The 26,208-nt window shown below is 54.7% G+C and overlaps 6 protein-coding genes and 2 non-coding genes across 8 annotated transcripts; 4 read left to right on the forward strand and 4 right to left on the reverse strand.

The window, feature by feature from the left end:
- Window positions 1–6,913: 6,913 nt before the first annotated feature.
- Window positions 6,914–8,725, reverse strand: GLRG_10187 (glycosyl hydrolase family 47; the record flags this gene model as incomplete). Its single annotated transcript, XM_008100872.1, has 1 exon — window positions 6,914–8,725. The coding sequence occupies one exon, from the start codon at window positions 8,723–8,725 to the stop codon at window positions 6,914–6,916; it is 1,812 nt and encodes a 603-aa protein (XP_008099063.1).
- Window positions 8,726–10,276: 1,551 nt separating this feature from the next.
- Window positions 10,277–13,603, reverse strand: GLRG_10188 (RNA helicase; the record flags this gene model as incomplete). Its single annotated transcript, XM_008100873.1, has 2 exons — window positions 10,277–13,247; window positions 13,314–13,603. The coding sequence occupies 2 exons, from the start codon at window positions 13,601–13,603 to the stop codon at window positions 10,277–10,279; spliced, it is 3,261 nt and encodes a 1,086-aa protein (XP_008099064.1).
- A 1,314-nt stretch (window positions 13,604–14,917) lies between these two features.
- GLRG_10189 (brix domain-containing protein) lies at window positions 14,918–16,360 on the reverse strand (the record flags this gene model as incomplete). Its single annotated transcript, XM_008100874.1, has 7 exons — window positions 14,918–15,089; window positions 15,142–15,163; window positions 15,235–15,344; window positions 15,395–15,470; window positions 15,737–15,794; window positions 15,844–15,967; window positions 16,026–16,360. The coding sequence occupies 7 exons, from the start codon at window positions 16,358–16,360 to the stop codon at window positions 14,918–14,920; spliced, it is 897 nt and encodes a 298-aa protein (XP_008099065.1).
- Window positions 16,361–18,315: 1,955 nt separating this feature from the next.
- Window positions 18,316–19,442, forward strand: GLRG_10190 (SNARE domain-containing protein; the record flags this gene model as incomplete). Its single annotated transcript, XM_008100875.1, has 3 exons — window positions 18,316–18,396; window positions 18,480–19,004; window positions 19,077–19,442. 3 exons carry the CDS (start codon window positions 18,316–18,318, stop codon window positions 19,440–19,442), a joined length of 972 nt encoding a protein of 323 aa, XP_008099066.1.
- Window positions 19,443–20,346: 904 nt separating this feature from the next.
- On the forward strand, window positions 20,347–20,457 carry GLRG_13256. The gene has a single exon. It is a non-coding gene; the product is annotated as a tRNA-Val (tRNA).
- Window positions 20,458–20,466: 9 nt separating this feature from the next.
- GLRG_13257 lies at window positions 20,467–20,550 on the forward strand. The gene has a single exon. It is a non-coding gene; the product is annotated as a tRNA-Ala (tRNA).
- Window positions 20,551–21,274: 724 nt separating this feature from the next.
- GLRG_10191 (import receptor) lies at window positions 21,275–23,348 on the reverse strand (the record flags this gene model as incomplete). Its single annotated transcript, XM_008100876.1, has 3 exons — window positions 21,275–21,513; window positions 21,566–23,009; window positions 23,157–23,348. 3 exons carry the CDS (start codon window positions 23,346–23,348, stop codon window positions 21,275–21,277), a joined length of 1,875 nt encoding a protein of 624 aa, XP_008099067.1.
- A 1,903-nt stretch (window positions 23,349–25,251) lies between these two features.
- GLRG_10192 (aminodeoxychorismate lyase) lies at window positions 25,252–26,158 on the forward strand (the record flags this gene model as incomplete). The annotated part of the gene is made up of 2 exons (XM_008100877.1): window positions 25,252–25,964; window positions 26,032–26,158. The coding sequence occupies 2 exons, from the start codon at window positions 25,252–25,254 to the stop codon at window positions 26,156–26,158; spliced, it is 840 nt and encodes a 279-aa protein (XP_008099068.1).
- Window positions 26,159–26,208: the final 50 nt, after the last annotated feature.

Genomic DNA, 26,208 nt, shown 5'->3' on the forward strand with positions numbered 1-26,208 from the left:
TCTCTGGACAAGCCGATCTTTCTCAAAGTTAAGCCTGGACGTTCCACCACGTCTTGCTGCCGCAAGACCTAGCCGGCACGCCTCTTGTGGTCTCCAACAGCCAGCCGACAGTAAATTTGATGGCGCTCCCGGGATTGACGTGTGTGCCCACACGCAACAGTAAGCATAATAGTTGCCGAATGCTGGCCTAGAATATGGCAAGTTCAATCTCACGGACGGCAGTGAAGTCGCACAGCCAGTGGATCGACAGTGACGGGTGGATGTTGCCGGAATGCAGACCGTCAAGCACTGGGACGAGTCAAGCTGGTGCGCACCAGACGCGGCTTGGCGGGTTATGGGCGGGCTTGGGGACGCGATGCGATGCTGTGGTGGCCAAAAGGTATGCCAGGTCTGTTTCGAGAAAGGAAAACGGCAGAGCGAGCGGGAGACGACGTAGAAATAGATCAGCGGCGGGATGAGAGGTCGAGAGCGGGGAATTTTGGTGGTTGATCCACAGAACCCAAGGTGGGATGCAGGGTTACAGCGATGAGCGGTCGTTCGAGTTCGAAGGGGGCGAAGTTGGCTTCGTACGTAAGGTGCAGCGGTTGTTTGCTATTGTCTGGCGTTAAAAGGCTGCAACAGAGGCAGTTCGTCTCGAGAAAGCTGGAGCAGATCGGCAGCAACGGGATGTGCGGAGTCGGCGACGGCGACGGCAGCGGCGACAATGAGAGGCCGACTGACAAAGGCGCGGGGAAAGATGAGGGGACTCGAGAAATGAATTTCGGCGAAAGGCGAGAGCGGAGCGCACAGGCAGAAACGAAGCGAGGATGCTTAGCAAAGGGCGAAGGGGGGAGGAGGGGGAACAGTGTTAGTAAATGCGGCGCGATGCTGGGGTGGGCCTTGGGGTGGGATTAATTCCCCTTCTTTGGCTTTTTCCCACTTGGGGGGGAGGCTTTTTTATTTGATTTTTTTTTTATTTTAAAAAAATTCCTTCGTCGCCTTGTCGCCAATCCCAAAGCGACCCAGATTGGAGATGGTGCCGGGAGAGCAAAATGATATTGGTGATTAATAGGTGGTGTTCGGCGAGGTGGAATCGATCACCAAGGATGTTGCTGCTTGTCCTTCCTTGGACTTGTTCGGCCAGTGTGCTACCGTGGCATGCATATTAAGGCTGTCTCAAGCTGCAGGGGTTGGGTAGGCCGTCGCGCGCAAGGGCTGTGGAACCACAGAGGATCAGGGAAGATGCCGTAGACTAGGGACGGGGCTAGTTGGCAAGCGAGATATCCAATGTCAGTGGAGTGAGCCTTGAATTCTGGACAGCAAAAGCAAGCGAAGAGATGCATGAATGAATCGGGAGGGTGAGCCAGCGCAAGAGGGAGGGAGGGTGGGTGGGTGTAACGGCGACAATTGGCAGGTTTGCCTGCCGCTCGCAGGTTTGAGATGTTGCAAATCGAGGGAGGAGAAAAAGAGGAAAAACAGGGCGATGGAAAGAAAAGAGATGGTATGGCGGTGGTAGTAAGTCGAGGTGGAAGCTAATTGGAAGCAGCGTGGGATTTAGGTTGGTCTGCAACGTGGAGACAAAGGGACAAAAGGAGGCATTCGGAGGGAAGCACAGGGGAATGCAAAAACGAAGAAAAAAGAAGAAAACAGAGACAAGACTGCAACGTAAGGTAGGTAGGTAGGTAGGTAGGTAGGTCAGCGGTACGTACAGACAGGAGCCGAACGGTGGTCTGCATACACTACACACACACACACACACATACACATGTTACATCCATCAATCCCGAGAGGGTGCGCTCTGGCAGGAGGCAGAAGGCAGTAGGAAGTACGGATATGAAGTAGTGTACCTAGGAAGCGGGCGAGGTTACCGGACCAGATGCCGCAGCCAATCAGAGCCCAAAGGCGCTGCTGCGGTGTCTGTTGGTGGCGCGAAGCTTTATCAAGCCAGAATATGCGTAATGTGATGGCCGTCGTGGTTATCGGTTAGATAGATGGGCTCCATAGACTCGCGGCAGACCCCGGACGGAAATGCTGCCCATATCACTCGTCCAGAGGTACTCGAGAAGTGAGGCTGGTGGATGGTGTTACAGGCAAAGGGGAAGAGACAGAGACAGAGAGAGAGAGACAGAGGGAGAGAGAGGGAGAGCGCGGGAGAGGAGCGGAAGATGGTGGAAGAATTAAAGATGGAAATGAAAGAGTTACCAGCCACCGAGTGGTTTGCCTCCTTGCCTGGCCTCTCGCTCAGTTGCGTTATGTTGCTTTGCGTTGTTCCGCTTTGCAATTTGCTCTCTATTTTGCTGTTCTAGCAGCTTGCTCCCATTCGGTGCCGTGCCGTCATCCGTATTTGCAACCCCGTCCTTCTTCCACCCTTTTGATTGCTTTAGCCCATGTCTTAACACTCACCGCACCGCACCTGGCCACAAACATCAAGGCCCAGGTAGTCCTAGCGTATAACGTAAGCCTTGGGCATACTGCAAAGAACGGCACACTCCGAATTGTTGTGCTGGTGTGTAAGGATACTCCGTACCATACTTACCTACCTGATGGTAAGCAGTACCCGTCGGTACGAAGTACGGATACCTACCTACCGGCAAACCCTGGATCAACCGTTCCACGTCCCCGGGTGGTTCCAGTCATGATTCCCGTGCATGTGTCTCATCTCTGACTTGTGCGACGATATATCTGAGGCCGGCTGAATAATGCCTTCGTCTCCCTACCTACCTCTTGTGCGCATGTGTCCCTTTCCATTCTTCGACGGTCGACATTGGGATGCCCGTCAAGGTACAAATACACCTCACTCACTTTGGCTGCATTTGCCCGAGAGCACGCAACATTGGATCACGTTGCTATGCGGACGCACTGCCGTGTACAGACAGCCCACTTCGTTCAGAGAGGGCACGGACAATGACGGTGAGGAGGGGAGCCTGTCGCCCGAGCTGGTATGGCCTGGCTTGGCCGTCTACAGGTGGAATGGATGGATGGATGGGTAGATGAAGGATGAGGGGACTGTGGCTATAGCTGACGGAAACAAGCACACGAGGCTGGCAATCAAAAGAGCACTTGGCTAGGTCTCGAGATTAAACTCACCCTCGAGTGTCTGATCTAGAACTGCCCAGAGATGCGCACGGTGGAGCGCAATGAGACGAACTGTTCGTACCCGCTTGATCTCAGACCTCCAACTTTTAACCCCAGAAATTGCCCAGCGCTTGTATTGCCTAGTGTTTCCCGTGTCTTGCCTTCGTCCGGTCTCGTGGCGGGCGCCCCCCCTCCCGTAAGCACACAAACACGCGCGCCCTTCATCCCATTGTCACTTGGCCGATGTACATGGGGGATTCGAGCATCAATCATACTCTCCCTCTTGTTCCTGGCCGTCGTCTCAATGCCATTACCATCCATCCATCCAGCCGTTCCGTTCAACGCCCTGCCTAGATCCCGTCCTGCTGGTTCAACCCACCACACCCCACGCAGCGCGACGGCACGGCACTTTGGATGAGGCGAGGAGCCCTCTCGCCTTTCCCTCGCTTCCGATGCGAGCGAACGCTACAGATGTGGAGAGAGTATCCGTATCTGCTGTACCTATGCACTCGGTAGTGTACCAAGGCGGGCGCCCACCTTATTGTGTAGGTACCTACCTAGGTGGGTGCCCCATGTTCCATGTCCTCGAGTGCAAATACTCACCTGACCTTCCATCAGTACCTGGCAGCCTACCTAGGTACCTACCTTTGTTAGTTACCTCAGGTACGGAGTAGTGTACGGATACTGTCATATATCTAGCAGCTATGTACGATGTATGTACCTGCATCCACCCGTTAGCGCAACCACCCCTGATGCCTTCTCTCCCTGTCATCAAACGGGGGGCCTGGGCACATCACCACCACCACCACCACCACCACCGTTGTCACCCTCATCATCATCATCATCATTATCATCATCCGCACAGATATCTTCCTAGGCAGCAGGAGTACTTTCTACCCTTCGGCCCTGCTAACCATCCCATTGTCGGCCAACTCTCCGGACGAGGAACCGCGCTACCCGATCCGGTTCGAGCCCCAGGCGCATCTCCCACCTCGCAGTGTTTCCCCTTCGGCTCACGGCCGGGAAACACCAAGATCCATTCTAGCGCCATAATCCACAACCAGCACCGACATCGTAACCCCCCCAAACGTGGCGTGGTGGCCTAGCAGAGCCTGCTGACCCGCGTTATGCACCGCACGGTGTTCCTTTCCCTACACGGTCACCGCCAACCGGCCCCCTCATGATCCCTCGACCTCGCCCCAAGTCCACAAACAAACTAGTCAAAAGCAAGTAGTAGCGTAGCGCACCTTTTGGTACCTTACCTGTCGAGAATAAAGCAGTGGTCGCACCCAAACACCGACATTCTGTGCTTGGCCATCTACTCACTTGGCCGCCTTACTGGCTCCTGGTCTTGACTCTATTAGTGGTCAGTATTTTCTGTCAGGCTTGCTTGTCTCTTGTCAGCGAAGCACCCTAGCAAGTACAAGTAGCCGCTGACGAGGATCACGCTTCTTCAGCTCCCCCGGTCTAGTGTAATCAGCAGCATGTCAATTGCTACGATACCTGCTAGTCAAACATGAGCGGATATGAAGCCCACAAAAGGCACCCCGCTCATCAAGACTGCTTACCCAGGTGCGGTGGGCTGTCTCACTCGTCGTCATTCATTCCCGGTAACAGAGTGGATGCGCAGTCGCAATTCATGCTAGCCAGTGCATATTTCCAGGCAATTGTGACAAGTAATCCTCCGATGGATAAAGTGAACTGCAACGCAACACAATACAATACTCCGTACAGAGACGGCATAGCGCGGCGAGTAAGCCGGCTCGCCGGGGCCGAATCCTCACTTCGCTGGTCCAACCTCCTGACCAATCTCCCGTACGACGGTACATAGCCAGTCGGACACTTTTTTTTTCTTTTTCGCGGCGTTCACTCAGCCAGTCATCTCATTCCCATCTGGTGCCGTTCCTGAAGATCATTTCTCGAAAACCTGCTTTGCCGGCTGAGACTTTGTGCGGCCGCTCGGTATCTGTATCGCGGGTCGCACAACGGCGACCAGCCCCGCGATGCATCGTCACGAGAGATATCCCACGATTTCCACGGCCTGTCCACCTACAGCAGGCCGACGGACGTTCTTAGCAACGTTTGGGCGACGGCCCTTCTCCGGGAGTGGCTGTGGACCGTTATGTCAGCCTCCTCCCTCCCTCGGTTGTCAACGATGGGGTCATTTATTGTATTTCCCCAATCGAGCACCCTGCTTCCTTTGAGCAATGTAAGACGAGCAGGGACGCATACCCGGGCCCCACGGGGGAGTTGGCACAGACGATCGATCCACTATCCCGTGGCTTCTTGCATGTTCACCGTCGAGTCTTTGTCTTTTCACCTCCGTCTCGAATGAGGGTAATCTGCACAGACGTTCTGGGCAAAACAACGAATGTACGCTCGTGAGACTCGTCATGATAACGTCTTGGATATTGGCCGGCGCAAAAGAAAGCTCTGCGTAGCGGTACGCGTGGTATCACAAGGGCCCCAGGCAACTCATGATACACTGGGGGGGAGGGGGCCTAGGGTCATTTACGAAGTACGAATACTGTCGGATATGGTTACGATGTGGATAGACGCCCGGATGAGTTCAAACGAGACCCTTGCTGCCACTGTTTACACCTTTTCTTTTCGTCTTCATCCCCCCCCCTGGGCTTTCGTTTTTCTGTGTCCTGAGACAACTAACTCAGCCTCTTCAGTTTGTTGATCTGCCATGCTGGGCCCACGGTGAGTCTGTGCCTCCCCTCCCCTGCCTGCCGCTGCATAATCAGATCGGGTTGATGTGGACCTACAAGCCATGTTTCCCAGCCAAACCCGTCCAATGGGGGTCGCCACTATTCTAGGCTAGGTAATAGCCTAGCCTCTCCCCGCGACAGCCGCTTTGTAAAATCAAGGATCCCTTACCCGATCGCGACTCTGTAGGTTTGCTTTCTTTATTCAGCTGTCGTGGAGAAAGGGGCAACTCCCCCCGTCCCCACCCCAAAGACCGAGTGGAAGAGATCGGGATGACCGACCCTGGTGGAGGCAATGTGCGATGTACCCCCGCGTGGGACGACATTGTCTGCGTACCACCACTCCACGGCTGATTTCGCCAAGAACCGGTTATTCGTTCTGCCTTCCTGGCTCAGCCCCATTCCCCCTTATCCTCTTCCTCCCTTCTCCGTGCCGAAGAAGGGAGACGTTTACTCGGCGCTGAGAGGCGACCGACGACACTCTTCCACCTGTTACATGTGCGGCATCTACGCCATTACCGTTGGGGTCATTTGAAGGTCTCACCGCGGGGAGGGGTCTTCTACTCGCGCCTAGCCGACTCGCCTCACTCGAGTGTCGAGGTGGTGGCAGACGAGGGAGGGGGAGGTCGCCGCTGTGCGCCTCAAGGGCCAGTCGGATGTCGCACGGACTGGAAAGGGAGAGCCTGTCCGCCTATGAAGTGCTATTCCTTGCACTTGGACCGTCGCTACTGGTCGTGACAAGGCGCCGTGAGCCCACGACGGTGCCTGCCCTCTGAGGTGAGAGCTTCGGTTTGGTGAGAAGCCAAGACGCCCCGTTCAGGAGAGCTGCTATGGTGCCTGGCAGGGCGCCAACATCATCCAAGAGGCATTGCCCAAGCCGGACGAGATACAGGGTCGAAAGGGCGTTTGGTGATGGCGAATGATGGTGGATGGCACACGACACGACAAGTACCAGTTCTTATTGTGTAATATACGACTAGTCACGTCACAAGCACATAAATATAGTAAACTTGGTTCAATATCTTGAATTCACAACGACTCCGTTCTGTACCTAGCCCGTCTATAATGCTTACCCACCCGGACCCCACGGTCAAAGTGCAGCACATGCGCATAGTCTCTGACGGCTGCCACAGGGCCGTCTACTTGGATCACACCCGGACCTCCGCCTCAGTCTCGACGCGGTCCGTCCTCTTGGGCCGCTTGAATGGGTGCGCCTCGGTGTTGAGAACCCAATCATCGAGGCTGATGACGTCGGGCGGGGAGAAGATGAGGTAAAAGTACTTGAGCGTCTCGGCAAACCAGAAGCTCTCCATCGAGTCAGTCTTGGTGGTCTCGCCGGGTTGGACATTGACGTTGTCAATGGATGAGTAAGCCAGCGGCGTCTCGGTCGCCCGCTGGATGGCCTGGAACATGTCCCAGGCGATATCGCGCCACTCGTCGTCGCCCGTGATGCGGTACATGTAAAAGATGCTCTCGATGGCCTCCGGGCGGAGCATGTAGCGGCCGTCGCGGACCTGGTTGACGCCTTCCGGCACGTTGGGGTGGGAGTACAAGGTCTCGTGCCACTCGCAGGGGCCATGGTCGGGCTCGGAGCAGCGGTGGAAGGTCATGATCTCGGGCATGATGCCCGTGGGGAACACCTTGTACGCCCAAGCGCAGCCGCGGGAGATCTTCTCGCCGATGGTGACGTACGATTCCCGCCCCATGAGCTTCCCGGCGAGGCCATACATAGCGCCGGCGAAGCAGCCCAGGTGCTGGGCCTCGGGCGTTAGGTCGACCGAGGTCGTGTGGGCGAAGGCGTTGCCCGGTACGAGAATGTCGGTCTTGTTGGGCAGGATAGGACGGAAGAGGATGTGCTTCTCGATGACATCGAACGATCCGACCGTGAGCTTCTCGTACTCGTTGTCGAGGCCACCCAACAAGGCGTACATCTTGGGCAGGTACTCGTACAGAGAATCGGCCTGCGCACCGATGCTGAAGGAGCCGTCGTCCGCCGTTTCCTCGCGGTAGTTCAGATACATCGGCCACATGCCGGGTATCTTGCTCTTGTCTTGCGTCTTGACAAGGAACTCCTTCACTCGCTCGGTTGCGTCGTAGTATTTCGGGTCGCCCGTCAGCTGGGACAGCCGGGTGAACTCCATGGAGAGCGAGCATCCCGCAGCCGAGGACTCGCGCCCGCCAACCATTTGCGTGCCATGCTTGGCATCAGAGAACTTGAACCAGAACGGCGGCATGTGGTTCGGGGTGTCGAAGCCCATGTAGAGCATGTCACCGAGCTCCACGGCCTTGGCCAGCAAGGCCGGTTCGCCGCTCAGGTCGTAGGCGCCAATCAGGCCACCTAGATGGCGAATCGTTGTCTCAAACATGTTGGCAGCGGTCTCGGTGGTATTGGACCAATCAAGCTGCGCAACGGCGCGGACGGCGTGGCGGAACTCATCATGCATTCCCATGATCCATAGTGAGTCGAGGCCGTCGACCATGCTAGCCGCCCAGCCGCCGAACGTGTTCTTGCCATGGCCAGACACAGGTGTAAGCTCGTCCCAGGTCCACGCGTGCTCGGAGTAGCTGGCCCAGCTCCGTCGGAAGGCGTGGGCCATAGCGGCCTTTCTGGACTCAATCTGCTTCTCCTGCTCGCGGTCGCGGCTCTCGTCGTGGGACAACTTCTTGGTTTTCTTCTTTCCTTCCCGACTCTTGCTACTGGTGCTTCCGTCAAAGTCGTACTGGACTCGGGGGAGGTCGCGAGGAGTGCCTCTCGGGGGCGTTCGCAGTGGTTTCTCGAGCGGGTATTGGAGGGTTAGACTGCTCCAGTCGTAGCCGGACTTGCGGTACGAGACGCCGTTATAGCTGAGGTTCGCGACGTTCCAGCCATCGGGGAGGCCGGTATGCCAGAGGAACAATAGAGTCAGGGCAATGCCCAGGTAAATTGGTAGCCTCGCGGAGCGGCGGCGGATCGTGATCATGATGGCGACTCGAAGTAGGGGGAAAGCGGCGGCAGCGACAGCATTGCTCGAGGCAGCTGGTTACTCATGTCGTTTCCCCGTCGAGGTCGGGGCAAGGCACAAGGTCGAGTTTGATGCTTCACCCAATGAGGGGACCGTGTTGAAGGAGCAAAACCAACGCTTCGACTTGACTGGCCTTTTTGAGAGGAAAAGGGACGACAGTTGCCAATAAGGAGACCCGAATCTCCAACGGTTTTCGTGCCCTCGGACCAAGCAGCCCTGATAGGGACGTCAGGGGAAGAAGCCGGGGGAGGAGTAGCGGGCTTGACCTGCCTGAAGAAGCCAAGGCGCGTCGAACGGAAAATAAACCAAAACGCCAAGAAGCGCTCCCTTGCCCACCCTTCCACCCGCCTGCCGCTAAGCTACGGCGGTGTGCCTCCGTGGTTACGGCATTGCCACAGTGCCGACTCCATTACCTACTCCGTACGGATACAGAGGAAGGAATCCGCATGCCAAACGCCTTTACAAAACCAAGAGTTGAATTAAACGTCATAGTGGACCACCAATCACATGGCGCAATATTGCAACGAGGGATGCATGTCTGTTCGGGGGTAGGTGACTTGCTTTACTTCCGTCGTCCCTTGTTCTCTCGTCAAAATTGGTGAGAGACTTTCGGTGTTGAACGGGGATAACCCCCCCAGTCGCTGACTCTTTATTTTAGAATGTTTGTGGGGGTTGTTAAAGTCAACCCCTGTCCATCAGCGGGTCGGTTGTCGAACAGGGTAGAAAAGAGGGTAGCCAGCAAGAACAAAACAAGGCATTCTCGTGTTTCGGGAGGAGAACCCAGATGTCTTACAGAAACGAATTCGTGTATCTGTGCGTGTCAAATTGACAACCCTTCCCAGCAAGCATGTGGATCATCGTCTCAGGCACGCAAGCAACAGTCCATGTCTTGCAATGCTTGACGTAACCTGGGGGGCAATGGGCGACGTGCAAATAAAGACGGTGATTTCACTAGAGGCTAAACTCCAAGCTAGATATTGTGTGCATTGTCCGTACCCGGGCGCAGAAATGCATAAGACCTGTGCTAGGCACTCCCCGCAGTAGGTGCTGTATGCCGTGAAAGACCACCAGGTCTTGTATGGCTCGACACTCTCCGAGTTGCCTCTCCGGACGACGCAGATCCATCCATCTTGAGCCCGAGCGTACACTCGTCTGCCGCCTGACACCTTCTTCCCTTGCTAGCACTAACATCATACTACTTTGACAATCTGCGAATTGCGGGCCGTTGAGGGCGCGCGGGCGACCCCCTCCGTCGGTTGCAGCTCTCGCTGGTCGGGCCATGAACCCGCCTGCGGCACGTTGTCGTCGGGAGCCGGTTCTTGGGGCCACGTAGGATATATCCCACGACCAGGCCCGGTGTCCCGAGACGCCTCTAGGGTGCGGCGAACTGCCTGCTCCTTCGTACAGCACTGAGCATGGTGCGGCGAGAGCTGAAAGCCTTCGGAGGATGAGGTGTGAGCCACCTATGGGGTTGGTAAAAGCAAGTCCCTGTCCTTATCCGTTTGGCCCTCAGTCAAAGCCGCCACCAATCTGGCTGTGGAAGGCGGTGCTGACGCTCTTCTCATCGTCATCGTAGCGCCGCCCGAAGCCGTTGCCGGCCCCCACGCGACCTCCGCTCTCAACATAGTGCTTCAGACGATCGCTGTGGCTGTACGAGGCGGGGCGCATGCCATGGATGGCATCCTGAAGACCAGCGCCCAGGCTGACACCACCTTGTCCTACACCCTTGGCGCCGATAACGCTTGCGCTGGCATCGGTGTACTCCGAGTTGGCGACACTCTCACCTGCGATGCTCTCAGTTGCGCGTCCTCCCCTCTTGTTACCGGAGCGGCCAGTACCGGGCACACCGGGCAGACCCGGCCACTGGTCGGGGGCAAAGCTCGAGAAGATGGGAGGGTAGGTGGTGTTCAGGCCGGCGCCACCGAGAGAGCTGTGGATGGACGAAACATCGTCAGGTATGTAAGAAATCAACGAGCCCGAGTCGAAGTCGCGCGTCGAACCAGCACCGTTGAACCGGTTGGTGCCGTTGGGGGGCGCGCCAGCATTGAACTGAGGGGGCTGGCTCATCTTCTGGCGGTATGCGGTTCTTGGCTTTCCGAACTGCAACAGCGAAGTCTGGAGGTTGGTCAAAGGGCCCTCCACCAAGCACTTTCGATCCTTGAAATGAACAAGCAAGTGATGCCATAGCTCATGCTTGGAGAGGACCTTGGGGTTACCAATGATGACCAGTCCGTACTTGGCACGAGTCAAGGCAACGTTGAGACGGCGCGGATCCGAAAGGAAACCAATGCCTTGGTTGTCGTTGGAACGAACGCAGGATAGAACGATGAAGTCCTTCTCGCGACCCTGGAAAGCGTCAACAGAGGCGACCTCGACTTCCTTGTAGCTCTCCTTCTTGAACGTGCCCGTGTTCTGCATGGTGCTAACAATGTAGCTTCGCTGGCCCTCGTACGGAGTAATGACACCAATGTCCAGGGGCTTGACTCCGGCCTTGAAGAAGCGAGTGACAACCTTCTCCACATTGGACGCCTCTGTGCGGTTGAGGTAAGACGTTCCGGAAGCCGAGATCTCTTCGTTGCCCAAGTTAGACCAGAACATCATCGGCATATCGACGACGGGCCAAGGGAAGTCCACGTCGCGGCGAACGCGTTCCCTGACTGTTACACCGTTCTGGAGAGATCCGTCGTAGAACATGTTGGAAGGGAACTCCGACAGGCAGGGATGCATGCGGTATTGGATGTTTAAGCGGATGGGAACCAGTCGCAGGTTGACAAGGCGCTCAAACAGCGACTGGTTGAGACCTGCTTTCGCTGCCTTCTTGTTCATGATAACCGGTCCCAACTGCTTGTGATCACCAACCAGGACGACTTGCTTGCATCCCAGGACCAGGGGAATCATGCACTCGGGCTCGGCGGATTGAGTTGACTCGTCAATGAGGACGTTGCGGAACTTCATCTTTGACAGGCGAGGATCGCCGGCACCGACACAGGTACAGCAGACAACGTCAGCGTTGTGAAGGATATCCCTCTCGGCCGCCTTGGTGAGCTGCTTGAACTTCTTCTCGTCCTGGCTGGACAGTTCGCCGAGCTCGCTCTTGAGCTGTGCAAGCTTGACAAGCTCTCCGTTGCTGTCGTTCATACGGACCTGCTCATGAAGTGCAAGGAAGCTCACAGACGATTCCACATCCTCACGAGACTTGGCCGTAAGACGAACGACCTTGAGGCCGGTGCGGTGAATGCGCTCGCAAAGTTGGTCGACGGCAACATTGGACGGGGCGCAAACTAGAACCTGGCCGTTGTTCATTTTGCAGAGGTGGTAAATAATGGTTGCCGAAGTAACAGTCTTTCCGGTACCTGGAGGGCCCTGAATCAAGCTAAGCGGGGTCGACAGCACAGCCTTAATGGCGGCGATCTGGCTCGTGTTGAGGTCGGGGAGGCCAGGGACACTGTACTTCTTAGGCATAGTTGTCTTCATCGGTGCAACCGCGACGTCGTGGCCCAGTAGCTTGTGGAATATGTATCCCGAGACACTCATATCGTCCACAGCAAAGGTCTTCATCGCGTACTGCATGCGGTCGTACGATGTAGCCTTCCAAACATAATCTGCCGAGAAGTTGTGGGTGCACTCGGTCGGAACAGTCTTCTCGTTGCCGGCCTTACGCAGCTCGAGAGTGACCTCGTCGGACTGGTTGTTGGGGATCTTGATTACATAGCCAACTCCCTCCCAGGTGGGACGGAGCTCGCCCTTGTACCGAAGCCGCATCTCGTCGCCAACAGCCAGCTTGACGTCGCCAGACTCTATCTTGTGCAGTTCAAAGCTGACCAGGTGCTTGTTGTTGAGACCGTAGTCCCAGCGAACGGTAAGACCATCCTCAGACTGCGCCTCCTTGAGCTTCTTGTCGTAGTCGGACTCCATTTTGACCAAGGGGCCGAAGATGTTCTGGTAGTGATACGGGTCGTCGTACTTGAGCAGGACGGGGTGGGGGTCGTCGTCGATGCTGGCAGCCTTCTCGAGGTCCGCAACCGTCGCGGTCGCATTCTCCTTCCACATCTCCTCCAATTTGGCAATCATGGGGGGAGTCAGGTGTCTAGCACGCAGTTGCTCGGCATCGGATGGGGTGGCAACAAGCCAGGTGAGGAAAGCTCGTTCCTCGATCAGAGGCTGCCACCGAGAAGTGTCCCAACTCATGTCCTTGGACGAGGTGTTTGCAGCACATGGCTGGCGACACAAGAGCACTACAACAGTATCCGACTTGGCGGGGATGAAGCCCAGAAGAAAGACGTTCTTAGTTCCGCAGTTGTAACATTCCAGCACGGTATCGCCAAGGGTGGACTCGGGGTGAAGCTGAACCTCTTTGTGCCGGGCTCTCACCAAGTGGTTGACGATGTGGGAAGAGCTCGCATTACTACGGGCACTACAGAACCACTTGTTACAGCCAAGGCACTTGACTACGGAGCTCGGCGAATGGATTCCGCAGTACCTAGGCCAGACAAGAGTTAGCCAAGCGACAACAGACTAGGTTGAGGTTGGGGGAGGCAAGACATACGCGCAAGCATGAGGAGGAAGCTCCCTGTCTTCATCCTGAGGTCTTCCGAGATTCAAATCTTTCGTAGCCCCAACGGGCATGCTCGTCAAGCTGTCGTTGTCGTCATCGTCGTAGAGCTCTGTCTGGTTGTCGTCGTCATCGGCACGACGACGGGCACCACGGCCGCCAAATTTTCCGTAGAGAAAGCTCTCGTCAGGCTCGATACCGGTTAAGTCGTCGGCGCCAGCCTTGATCGCGGCTGCCGAATCGCTTAGAAGATGGTTCCCGAGGTGGTTGAAGGCACCCTCCATCGTCGCGATGATCGTGTTGTGGGTGATTGTCGCAATAATCAGTCCTCCGCTAGTCTTTACTGATCTCTCTTGGAGGGGAAGGTCAGTCGGTAGTCGCAACTGAGCTGGAGGGAGAAGTGCTGTGTTATAATAGTGGCAAAAGCCCAAGAAAAAGTCCCCCTATGCGGGGCCAAGGGCATGCGCAACTTACATCAGCCTTTTTCTTGCACTCGAATATTTCGGCGTCGCAGAGCCTCGGTTGGCTCAGGTCGTACGGAAAGGGGATTCGAGGTATAAGGGAGCGGGAAAGGTCACATCATATCGGTGAGCAAGAATCGGGTTTTGACGCTGGAACCCGCGAGGTATACCAACTGAGTAGAAGCTTGTTGGGGGCGCGGTCGTGGTCGTGAATGGTTGGTTGTATGCCTCTGATGGTGAAGTCAAGCATCCGCAGCAAGGACTGGTTCCGCAAAGCCAAAGCGGCGAAAGGCAGTCATTTTCCTGTGGTGGGATGCGTTTATCACCACGTGACTAACAGACCGAGAGCTGATAAGCGGGCCAGGTCGGAGTATCCCAGTTGACAAAGCCCAGACCACAACACCTATTTTGGTTTACACAGCACACACCCAAATGTGGCTCGGACTCCTACAGCAACCCCTCCTTGACTGCTATTGCTACAACGCCGTCATGCGGATTCTCGTCGCGAAAAGGTACTGGTTAGCCGGCAGGCTCCTTGTAACAGCCAACCCTGCACTAAAGATTCGCAGTTCCTCAAACTATGTGCGTATTGAGTGGCAGCCAGCTTGGTCATTTCACAATTGCATCTCTTAAATCAATTTTCTCAAAGAACGAGAACTACTGCCAGAATTGGGGCTAGCAAGTGATTTGCCACAATTACAGTACAATGAACGCACTAAAGCGATAACAGCTTCTCTGCTTCTTGGAAATACCCCGAGTTCTGCCAGACTGGCTGGTGTCCATGGCTTGGACTACCCCTTGCGATCCCAAAGACCCGTAGGCTTCTACCTTTAATATCTTCAATGCCGTCTGCGTATATTCCATTTCATGGCATCTCCACGGATACGCAACTCTTGATACCCCTCCCCTCAAAGGGCAAACCGGTAACGGCGGGTGTGGTAAATCTTTGGGAGCCTGGGTGCCTATGGCTCCAAGTGTTCCCTCTGGAATCCCATTAATGGCCCCTCACCGCGGTTGTTGCTGGATCATCGCACATGGCTGTTGATTGCGCCGTCTATCGACAGGCACGATTCCATGCGATAGCGATACGCCGGGCTTCTGCACCTTCTAACGCGACTTTCAATCATGAGTACTCTCCTACAAATACTCCTTCTTTCTGCCAGTGCGGGTGTAATGTGTCAGATGCCACTCGACGTCTCCGTCTTTGTTTTCGAGGGTACCACCGCGAATTTCGAATGGCCTCATAGTCATACGCGGTCCAACCTCAGCAAGCTCGACCGAGTCATATGAGGTTCGGACAAACACGTGGCTACCACAGTCAGCAATGATCTGGTTGCGTCATGGCAGAAGAAGTAGCTTACTGTCTCACTTCGATACTATCCTCTGTCGCACCAGATACATGATTAGCTCGATCGGCTCAAATTGCTTGCAAACGCCTTGGGAAGAAAACTCACCATTGTTCATGAAGGTTACAACACGATTTCCGATCTTCGCCTTGGTGGTAATCGGATCGCGCGGAGGGAAAAGATGCTTCAGGACTTTTACTATCCTTTGACCCAAGCGGCTTTGAAGACGGTTAGTGACGGCCGAAATCAGTCTTGGGCTGATAAATACCTCTTGAATCCCTCAAAGATCAAGTGGGGGTATGCTTCAGAAACACTGCCCCGAATGCTTCCAGGAATGTCGTGACCTGCTCCGAGTTAGCCGTCACTTCTTGTTTTTGAGTGCCCACGCGAACGATCAAAATCCACCGAACCGGTTAAAAAAAGAAAACAACTTTCACTTGAAAGTAGTCGCCTATGCCTATATATCGGGATACTCTGACTAGACTCATGTGCAACCATCGGAAACCTAGGGAATAGACTAAGAGCAGCTGGCAGAGGATAAGGCCAATATCATTTCCTCTTTCGTGGAACTCGTGTATTCTTGAATCATGATCTGAGAGGACGAACTTACGGAGAACTACGTTGTGCAGACTGAAGCTGACAGTCGGCCCGTGTGGCAAGTGACTGATCTAGTCTACAGTGAGCCCATGAACGGTTCAGCAGACGCAGCACACTTACTGTCAGTGCTGTGGGATTTCCGCGATGTTCGTGTAGTAGGACGAGGTCAGTCAATGCGTTGGATTTGCAAGACTGCACTAAATCTGGGAGAATCAGGTTTCCACGATTGAGGCGTACGGATGTCCTACATGACTTTGGGTCAGCTTGGCGAAACCAAGGATAGAGGCGAACGGTTCACATACGGCAGGAGCAACCTTATTTCCTTCGAAAAAGCGGCGAGGCGGCTGGAACAATCTCTCGAGGTCGTGACGAGGACTCTGGGCTCTGAAATGCCGCTCAGCATTGAGTACTCGTCGTCCAAATCCATCTCCTCCTGTACACTAAGCTCTGGCTTGGCCTGATCATACTGGAAATCCTTGCGAAGCGTCTTGTCTCGTGCGATTTCGGGATCGAGCGGTTTTCCGGCGGCGAGTGCGGAACGCAACTTGGCACGCTTCTCGCTGGTTTCTGCGTCTTTCAGCATCTGCGCCTTCCTGTAGAGATAGTCGCGGCGCTGTCGCGCCTGTTTGCGAATCATCGTGAACGGTGTTGCTGAGTGTCGTTAGGATCGAGTTCGCTAAGTGCCGTCGCGAAGCCGTTGAGAACGTTTCGGTTTTTCTGAGATATGGAGGCTCGTAAATTATTGAAAACGTAGATCTGCTGCAGCAAAGCTTGGGCGGTTGGTTGGACGGCGGTGCGGTATGAAGTGATGGAGTTCGCGATCTATCGTCCGCCAACCCGCCCAAACTTTTTCCTTATCGATAAGCCGAAGCCGCCTCTCCAAACCACCCCACCTAGTCCCAGCCTCCAGCCACATTCATATTGTGGCTTGGGGTGTCAGCCGTGGCCATGGTCAGATCTAGCTAATGAGGTCGACTTGTGGCTAGGTACTTCAAATGACGACAGAAAACTACTTATGCATCTTGTCTACTCCGTATAGATTGAGTTTTATGTGATTCTCACCGTGCTTAGACCCGATTTGACGCATGCTTTGTTCTACCTCGTTCAGCATGGTTGGGCAAATCCGAGGCTACCTATCGTTACAGAGAAACAGTTGGATGGGCTTTTGGGCGACGGCCATCACGAACCAATGGGCAATGTTCAATGAGTTGCAGCTAGTGTTCGCGGTGGCTACCCAAGCTCTCCATGGACAAAGTTAAACATGGGATAATGAAATGATCCAGCGGACTGCTTGAGAATCACCTGTTCAAGTGCCCCACCATGCGCGCAACACAATGGTGGCCTCGTGTGAGTGTAAGGTTATGTCTTTCGGTCTGGGACGGAAGCAAGGCGATGTGGGTAATTGTCATGGGAGTGCGTGTATACCCTGCCCTCACTGCATGCTATTATTGCGCGAGAACTGGGGGGCTTAGATCGCTGAGGATAAGCAGAATGGGCGATACGTACGCTGAGCCACAAGATGGCGAAGCTTTCCGCAGCCGTGAGCTTGGCGAAGGAGCAATGAGCTCTTTGCACCTTGCACCGTTAGGCGGCAAGGCGACAGTCGATTCGTTGACGAAGAACACAAAACCGCGAGCATCGGAGGCCGCAAACCCGTTCATGGTGGCTGTTTTTTGTTTTTATTTTTCAGCGGGATTGGCGATCACATGTGCCACCGCCGCCACTCAGTCCATCTCAAGCTCCACCACCGTTTGACAAAGCTGTCATTCGTCACCTGTTCGGCAGCGAGGTGGCTGGGCAAGCTCCCAAGCGGGAGAGAGGGAAGACAGCACATGCGGACCAAGGTGAGATGCGAGGGGACCGAGCCAGCCTCCCGTACCGCCGTCGGACTAAGCCAGGTGCGTGAGACACTAAGGGGCCCCTACGGACACCGCAACAGAGATGAAAAAGCAATGCGTCTCGTGTACATTTTGTATAATAATAACTTTCGCCCCGCCCGTCGTTACAACATGCTCTGATGTCACTGACCCTGCCTTCGCTTTCATCACGTCCGTCTCTGACCGACTTGCTCTCCCACCAAAAATACTGGGAAGCGTATATGAGGTGCATTAAAAAGCGTCTCAGCTCAGAAAGGGGTTTCGTTTCCGAGGCTTGTTTGTTTTGTTTGATTGTTTGTTTCCCTCCCGTCAGGCTTGTTTCTCTCAGGTGGGAAAGAAAAAGTACCTAGTGTAGGGACCCCGGAAAGCAGATCGGCCAACCTTACCCACTTGCGCCCGTTCACGAGCGCCTCCATCCAACCGCGAACACAGCCCGGAGCATCCGCTCTGACTGGTCCCAGTTCCTGATTGGGTCCATACTCACTGTCTTTCCAGCGTCTTTCCAGCGCTTCCCGGTTCCTGTCAGCGCCCCGAAGTCCAACGTCGTTTAACCAGGCGACCAGACATCGGCCAAAATATCCTCTTTTTCGCACCACCATAACACACCCTCACGAGAGGCCCAAATCCTCCCAATTCATTCACACATCGGCAATCAAGCTGGGGCGGCTTGAAACGCGCTGTCTACTATCGTATCGATAGTAGCTTCTAAATCAAGATGTCATACCAACAGTATAACCAAAACCCCTACGCCCAAGGCCCCCAGGCTGAGGGCGGGTATGGCTACGACAACCAGCAGGTATGTCCCCCTCTCAATTGCTCACTGTCTTGCTCCGGCGTGAAAGCGCAAATTCCATGTCGCATTGCTGACGCTTGTAATAGCCGCAATATGGCCAAGGCCAGTACGAAATGCAGCCTTACGGAGAGACGGACAAGTACGCCGAGCAGCCCGCGCCTATAGTCATGAGCCAGCAAGACTTCCTCCAGCGCGTGCAATACCTGCGCTCGGAGATCCAGGGCCTCACTTCTGATATCGAGAACATTGCCCAACTGCACCAGCGTTCACTCTCCTCTCCCGACAACAGCGCCAGCTACCAGCTTGAGCAGGCCGTCTCTGCGACCCAACTGCGCAACACGGCTGTCAAGGACGGCATCAAGGCCCTCGAAAAGGACCTGGCCAAAACACGGGACGGGTCGCGCGCGACAAAGACCGCCCAGCTCAACTCGCTAAAGAACACCTTCAAGTCCGAACTCACAAAGTACCAGCAGATTGAGCAGGACTACCAGCGCCGTTACCGCGACCAGATCGCCCGCCAGTTCCGTATTGTCCACCCGGAGGCGACGGAAGCCGAGGTCGAGGAGGCGACGCAGATGGACTGGGGCAATGAAGGTGTCTTCCAGGAAGCGGTAAGCTTAAGAGTGCCCCGTTTGGCCGAATTTCTCGGCTCGCCGACGTCGCTGTGCTGATATCGCCAACAGCTCAAATCAAACCGGACAGGTCAGGCCAACTCCATCCTGGGTAATGTCAGGGCCCGTCACAACGAACTGCAGCGCATTGAGAAGACGCTCATCGAATTGGCTACGCTCTACCAAGAAATGGCCACGCTTGTCGAGGCCCAGGAGCCTGTCGTCGAAGCCGCCGAGCAGAATGCCCAGCAGACTGTCGAAAACATCCAAAAGGGCAACGAAGAGGTTGCAACTGCCAACAAGCACGCCAGGAGGCGCAGAAAGCTCAAGTGGTGGTGCCTGCTCGTTGTCGTGCTCATCATCATCGCCATCGCACTGGGCGTCGGTCTGGGTATCACCTTGACCAGGAATGCTAACGAAAAGGCTACTGGCCAATAAGCAGGTTGCCGCGTGACCACTCTTCGAGATTGGCATCGTGACAACCAGGAGAAAGTAATCTGAGGACGGAGCCGGGTCTCGACCCACTCCAGCATGACGGAAAGGGACAGCAATTCGAAAGAGAAGCACGGAGAATATTTAGATTTCATGACGATGGCTCCGACGGGAGGGAGGCACTAATTAGGACATGCGCACACAAAATTTCGCCCACCTTCGACGAAGCCACGACTTAGCCACGACTTCACCGCGTCTTAGTACGCGGCGAGCTCCTTGATTCCCCATCAATGATTGACTTATGTATGCATACTCTTCATACGATCAGACAAATCGGGGGGGGCTATACCTTATACCTGTACTTATTCAGGGCGTTTCCTTCCCCTCGTTCATTGGATGAGAAGGGACGGACGGGGAGGAAGGGAAGCCGGTATTATTTCCTTGTACGTATCGCACAATAGCGACTACCTAGCTACGAACTTGCATCACTATATTCGTGGTCCTACCAAGCCCTTGTCTCTGAGAGCTCCCTAGTGAACCCGTTTTTTACCCCCCCCAAAACCTACACCGCATCCCGGCCCACCGGCCCTGGCTATCAACATATCCCCTTCCTCGAGCCATGGCAGCCATGCGAGGAATACGGCCGGCCTAGGCTCGAGCTTAGGCCCCCCAGTTTGGTCCGGCCCCCACCCCGGTCCTCTGCGAGGTCCTCCTTCCCCACTAACACAAATTTGCACTCACGATGCCACTTCTCACACTCTCACATGCAAGAATCTCCATCCGCACTCGACCCGCTAACCCCCCCCCCCCCCCCCCTTTCCCCCAAGCCCTGCCTGCCCTAGAGACCAGCGGACCCCGTTGTCCCCGTGTCATAACTGTCTGCCCCTGCTCACGTCTTCCAACAAGTACGGGTCTGGTGGTGTAGTTGGTTATCACGTCAGTCTAACAACCTCCGTCACGATTCACCTCGGACACGGCTGCAACACACTGAAGGTCTCCGGTTCAAGTCCGGGCTAGATCACGACAACTGGGGCGATTGGTTTAGTGGTATAATGACCGCTTAGCATGGTTCATGACTTGCGGTAGGTCCTGGGTTCGATTCCCAGATCGTCCACTCTTCCCTTTTTGCCAGTTCGGGTGAAGCCATCCTCCGGAGGGATCCATGTGAGTCGGGATAGATATAGAAGACATGCAGAAAGGCAAGTACTAAGGCAAGTAAGTAGTATGTGGTATTTGCCTTGAGAAGGGGCCTGTTATACGCAGGATTGGGAAGGAAGCAGCGCGCAGAAGCATACTTACTTACCTAGGGTGTATTTATCCAGGAAGGCCGGCGGCAAGCCGAATCGATGAGCAAGGGAAGCTGTCGTTCCGCCTGATCTTGCGTCACGCTCTCATTGCCATTCTTAGACACCCAAGACATTCAAAGCGGGAGATGCTTGCTGAACACAGAATACGCCCTAGAGAGCTAAGAGAAATGGAGAGGGTGGAAATGGTTACAAATGACAATGGACTAGTTCTACAATGCTCTCACCAATATACGTAAAGTGAGAGAAGTCGGTGTATTTACAACGTAAAGGGTTCGACCCATGCCTCCCCTGCCGTTTGTAGCCCTTCACTCTCCTTCCTATCCCAAAGCTCCCCCTTCGCCCAGCCAACAAAAAAACACACAGCACAGCGAACGGGCGACTTGCCCGCTCTGATATTTTCCCCTATTACCAACCGGGACACCAATCGTCCAGGCTACCCGCTCCACCCTGTACTTTGGAGCTGTGTTTCGCTCTTCTTACACGACAACAGTGGGTGAGTTTTATTTGCTGCTTCTTACCTTGATGAGTCATTTACCGGGGCATGCCACCTGGGCCGATGCCCTGGAGCTTGGCCGCAAGCTTCGGGTACTTCTCCTGTACCTGAAGCTGCGTGCGCGTCGCCTCGGCGTAGGACAGAGCGTTGACGATTTCGCCCTCGGTACGAGCGAGCTCTGCGGCACGCTCGAAGTACTTGAGCGCCTCAGTGACTTTGCCTTGCTGCAACAGGAGCTGGGCCATGGTCGCAACAGCAATGTCGCATTCGGGATCAACTGCCCCGAGATTAGTGGTAGAATTCAAGCGGGAAGCCTATATTTCACTTACTGATGAGCGCCTTCTGGCACAGTTTCTCGGCCTCGCCAAAGTCCTGCTTCCACTGGAAGAGGGTGAGGGCCTTGTTGATAAGAGGAAGAACGTTCATGGCCATGGGCTTCGTCTTGGACTCCATGTCGATGGCGCTGTCGAACTTCTCGATGGCCTCCTGGAAGTTACCCTGGTCGAGGAGCAACTCACCGTAGTAGTTGTAGACATCGGGGACCTCCTTGAAGTTCTTGATGCAGCGACGGAAGGTCGACATGGACGATGCGATAGAACCCATCTTGTACTGGGTGACACCAAGCTGGATGTGGGAGAAGATGAAGTCGCGATCCAAATCAATCGACTTCTGGTAGTCCTTAGCGGCGTCCGAGAACTCGCCCTTGATGAAGTGCAGCTGGGCGCGGTGGTAGTAAATATCGGGATCCTCGCTGTTGTGCTCCATGGCCTTCTCAAAGTCCTCGGCGGCCTTCTCGGGGGCGCCGAGCTCGAGGTTCATGCTGGCGCGCTTGATGTAGCTCTGGGTCATCGAGGGGTCCAACTCGATGCTCTTGGACAGGTCAGCCATGGCGTCGTCGTGCTTTCCGAGCAGGCAGCTGAAAGTGCCGCGGAGGTTGTAGGCCAGAGCCTCGAACTCGCCGAGTTCGCCCAGCTCCAGGGCCTTCTCGAAGGCGGCTCTCGCCTCCTCGTAGCCGTCGCCAGTCTTCTTCTCCAAGGCCCTCAAGCCGAGCTGCAACTGACCCTTGCCGGTGTCCTCGGACAGAATAGCAGAGTCCTCCAGACCGGCCGGGCGAGGCTTGACGCGGAAGCTCTGGAGATAGTTGCCGACAAAGGTGTGGCTGGGTAGCTTGCTTGGACGGTCGGCCATCATCTCCTGGGCCTTCTGCTCGGCGAACTTCTTGAGCAGACGTTCGACAGCCTGTGCGCTGCTCTCGTTCTTGAAGCTGTCGATGATACAGGAGGCCGTGAAATCGAGCAGGGCCTCGCTGTACATTTTGAGGTGCTCGTAGGCATTGGCTCGACGGTTCAGGGCCTTGACGTATTCAGGGTCGAGGTTGATGGCGGCGGTCGTGTCTTCGACAACCTTGTCCCAGTTGCCCAAAGCATTGTAGCAGGCGGCACGGTTAGAGTAAAAGATGGGATTAGCTTTGCAGAGGATCGCCTTCGAGTAAAGTTCGATGGCTTTGTTGTAGTCCTTGCTGCCGTAGGCCTGGTTACCCACGTCCTTCAGCTTGGCGGCGTACCGCTCTCGCTGGTCCGCGGTGAAGCTCGCAACGGTGGTCTCATCGATCTCGGGAAGTTCATCGGCGGACTCGACGGCAGCGGCCTTGGGTTGCGTAGGAGCTGCAGCCTCTGTAGATGTGGGCTGCTTCTCTGTCTCGGCAGCCTTCCGTTCGGCCTCCTTTCTTTTCCTCCTCTCCTTCTTGCTCAGCTTTGGTGTCGACTCCTTCTTCTGCATTCGTAGTAGTCGTTAGTTTCAATCTTGCGGAGAACGATCCAGCGCTGGCAAGGTGCGCTAAGATCTCGGTAACAACAGCTAAAAAAAATTGAATCGCATGACGACAGGCATCGCGGAAAGGAGATGGAATGAATGACGTACGGAGTCGCTGTTGAGGAAGTAGATGACACCGGCGCCAGTAGCGACGACGGCGACACCGGCGGCAGTGTAGACAACGGCCTTGTTATCCGCTGCCCAGGTGGTGATCCGATCCCAGAGGCCAGAAGACGAATCAACGGGAATGACAGTCGGAGGACTGGCCATGGGAGGCACGGACGGCAGAGGATTCGACATTTTAGCAATTGGCCGAAGCAATTGGTCAACGAGAAGCAAGGTATCAAGAGGGTTACTGGAAGAAAAGTCGCAGGGTCGAAAGGAAGGGAATTAATGGGCAGACCAGCTCGGTCGATGATGTAGAGGGTTTAGGCGGTGTTGCTGTTACGGATGCGCTGGGCCAGGAGCTTCCGAGCAGTAGCCGCAGACGAAAAATTATTGCGCGACGGGGAAGCTCGTGAGGAGTTTTTCCGGGCAGTTGTCTCTGGTCAGCTTGCTGTCATTCACCAAATCAGCTTGCGTCAGGCGATTTTAGAGTGGAGTCGCAAGGGATGGCCATCTAAAATCTGCACACTACGTAACCAAAGAGGGTCCACGACGTCCTCGAAGCAGGGATGTGTTGGTCAGCCATAGCGTGATCGGAGTGTGCAGGTACTTTGTCAGGGTACCTGTAGGTATAAGGTAGGTAGGTACCTCTTAACTAGCGGTCCTTCTAGCTGACATTGCCATGGCGAACCAGAGTTTTCGGTTTTACATAGCACCAAATTCTCGCCCTCCCTTCGGTTCTCTCTAATTCAACATTTGCAAGTGCCCGAGATGCTATGTTTGCACTCAGAACGAGTCGAGTCGTGATTCACTTGATATTCAAACGAAACGAAACAAAACAAACCCAAACCTGGCTGCATGCAAGATGCTAGTCTTGATTATCTTATTTTGCTTGCTCGGCACTCTTAGTCGCCGCGATTCGGTACATCATACCAACGTCAAGACAAACGCCAATCGTCGACTGACGTGCCTTTTCCCAATACTACTGTGGCATAACAAAACAACGACAGGGTTGTTGATAGCAGAGTAGGCAACAAGAGATGGAAACCCATGGAAGAAACAGGCAGCTAGGACAAATGGTTTTCTATTTATCACTGCATCTCTCATCACGGTTCTATCAACTCTGCATCGCTGAACTGAGGAAGGATAAAACTTTCGACATGAGGACTAATCTCGACAATAAACTCGGCAATTACATAGCTTTCTCGGCTATGCCAGGTGTTACTCGTACGCCAGACGCACACTCCCTTCTTCTGAACTTTGTTGTTGGGGCCAATCGGGCTACGAATAAATCGGGTTAAGTCTAGATTGGGGCTGATCAACTGAACTGGCAACCTTATCGTGACTAATTGCTCGTAGAAGGGCTCAGGATATTGGACGTTGCAGTCACACCCCATATATAGCATTTGAATATCTTCACATATCGTTATGTGATGTGGACCCGACATTGATACACCGATTAATTCGAACGAAGGACAGGATATTACTCAATATAGTAATAATCCGGGCAGGCTTACTTTTCTTCTGCTGGTCAGTGTTTTGACGCTGGGTTTCCAAGCAACGACATGGCCTTCACATGCCCCCTCACGTATCAAATTTACCTCCGGCTCAGGTGTGGTCTTCATGAATTCTCGCAATGTCCAAGGGAAAAGGGCCTGTCATGACATAAAATTGGCGCATGTGGTCTGTTGTCCCATAAGCTTACGGCATTGTTGTTCTTGATCAGGTGTAAGGCAAGACGACTATCGAGAGTTGCAGGCATCAAGCAGTGTGTCTTCATTATGTAATCACCGCGGCAGATCTTTCTGGCGCAACATTTTTCCCGCATGGAGGGCTTTAATTGTCATCAACCGTTGTTTACTCGGTGAATCCTTCGAACCTGAAGCGACAACTGCATTATCTCTTCTAGGTTTCACATCTTGAATTCATAAACCTGCCTCTCTGATCCGAATCTTGAAAAAGCTCCGAACCGCTATCACGGCTGAAACATTACCTCTCCCCTCTTGGCTATCAGGCCATCGTCCGCCATAAGAACTTCCTGCTACTTATCAGTCTGCAATATCATCCAGTGTTGCCTCTACGACGGCTCTTTGTCACGATGCCTAACGAAGACTTCCAGCTATTCACGTCTCTGCGATATGACCCAGAGCTTCTCACTGTACCCAAGAGACACCTCGACAATGCGGGGTGGAACGCCAGAATGACCTCCTCCTTTTACATGCTGGATCTTCACCGGGATCGGATGCTGCGAGCTGCCACTTACTGGAATTGGACCCCTGCCATTGAGACTCTCCGGGGCGCGGCCGGTCTCCAAAGGCTAACTGAGGCGATTGAGTCTTTCTTGGCCCAGCACGGGAAGGAAAGTGCTCTGAGAGTCAAGGTCATACTGACCTCGGAAGGGAGTCTCAGCTGCGAAGCATCAAGCGTTCCCGCGGTTCCTCTGGGGAACCTTTTCCCGCAGCGGCTCCCGTCGCCGGGAAGTTCCCGGCAGGCTGGAGATCCGTCACAGGATTCCCCCATGGAGGTGGTGATTGACAAAACGGAGACTCCACAATCAGAGTACACCCACTACAAGACAACAAAGCGGGCCATGTATGACACCGCGCGAGACCGCGAGAGTATCGCCCTAACAGATCGCAAGGAAGTGCTCCTCGTCAACTCGAAGAGTGGCAACATCATGGAGGGCAGCTTGACCACTCCATTCTTCTGGAGAAATGGCCGGTGGGTCACTCCACCGGTATCTACCGAATACATCCCGGAGAATGGCAGCGGCGGGCAAGACGGGACCACCCGCAGATGGGCCCTTGAACGGTGAGTCGTGGGCTCTGTATTCAATATGCCTCGATATGATAGATTGGATCTGGACTAACTTGGGTAGCTGTCTGGCTGTGGAGGAGGAGGTCACAGCCGGCAGCGTTGTGGATGGAGAGCCATGCTGGCTCAGCAATGGTGTCCGCGGTTTCACCTTTGGAAAGGTCCAGCTTAACCCTACCAAAAAAAATTGAATCCCAGATGGCAAAAGTCTTGCGAGCCTGTTCTAGTATGATTGACTTCA

Source organism: Colletotrichum graminicola, assembly GCF_000149035.1.
Source record: "Colletotrichum graminicola M1.001 genomic scaffold supercont1.57, whole genome shotgun sequence".
Classification (NCBI taxonomy): Eukaryota; Fungi; Ascomycota; class Sordariomycetes; order Glomerellales; family Glomerellaceae; genus Colletotrichum; species Colletotrichum graminicola.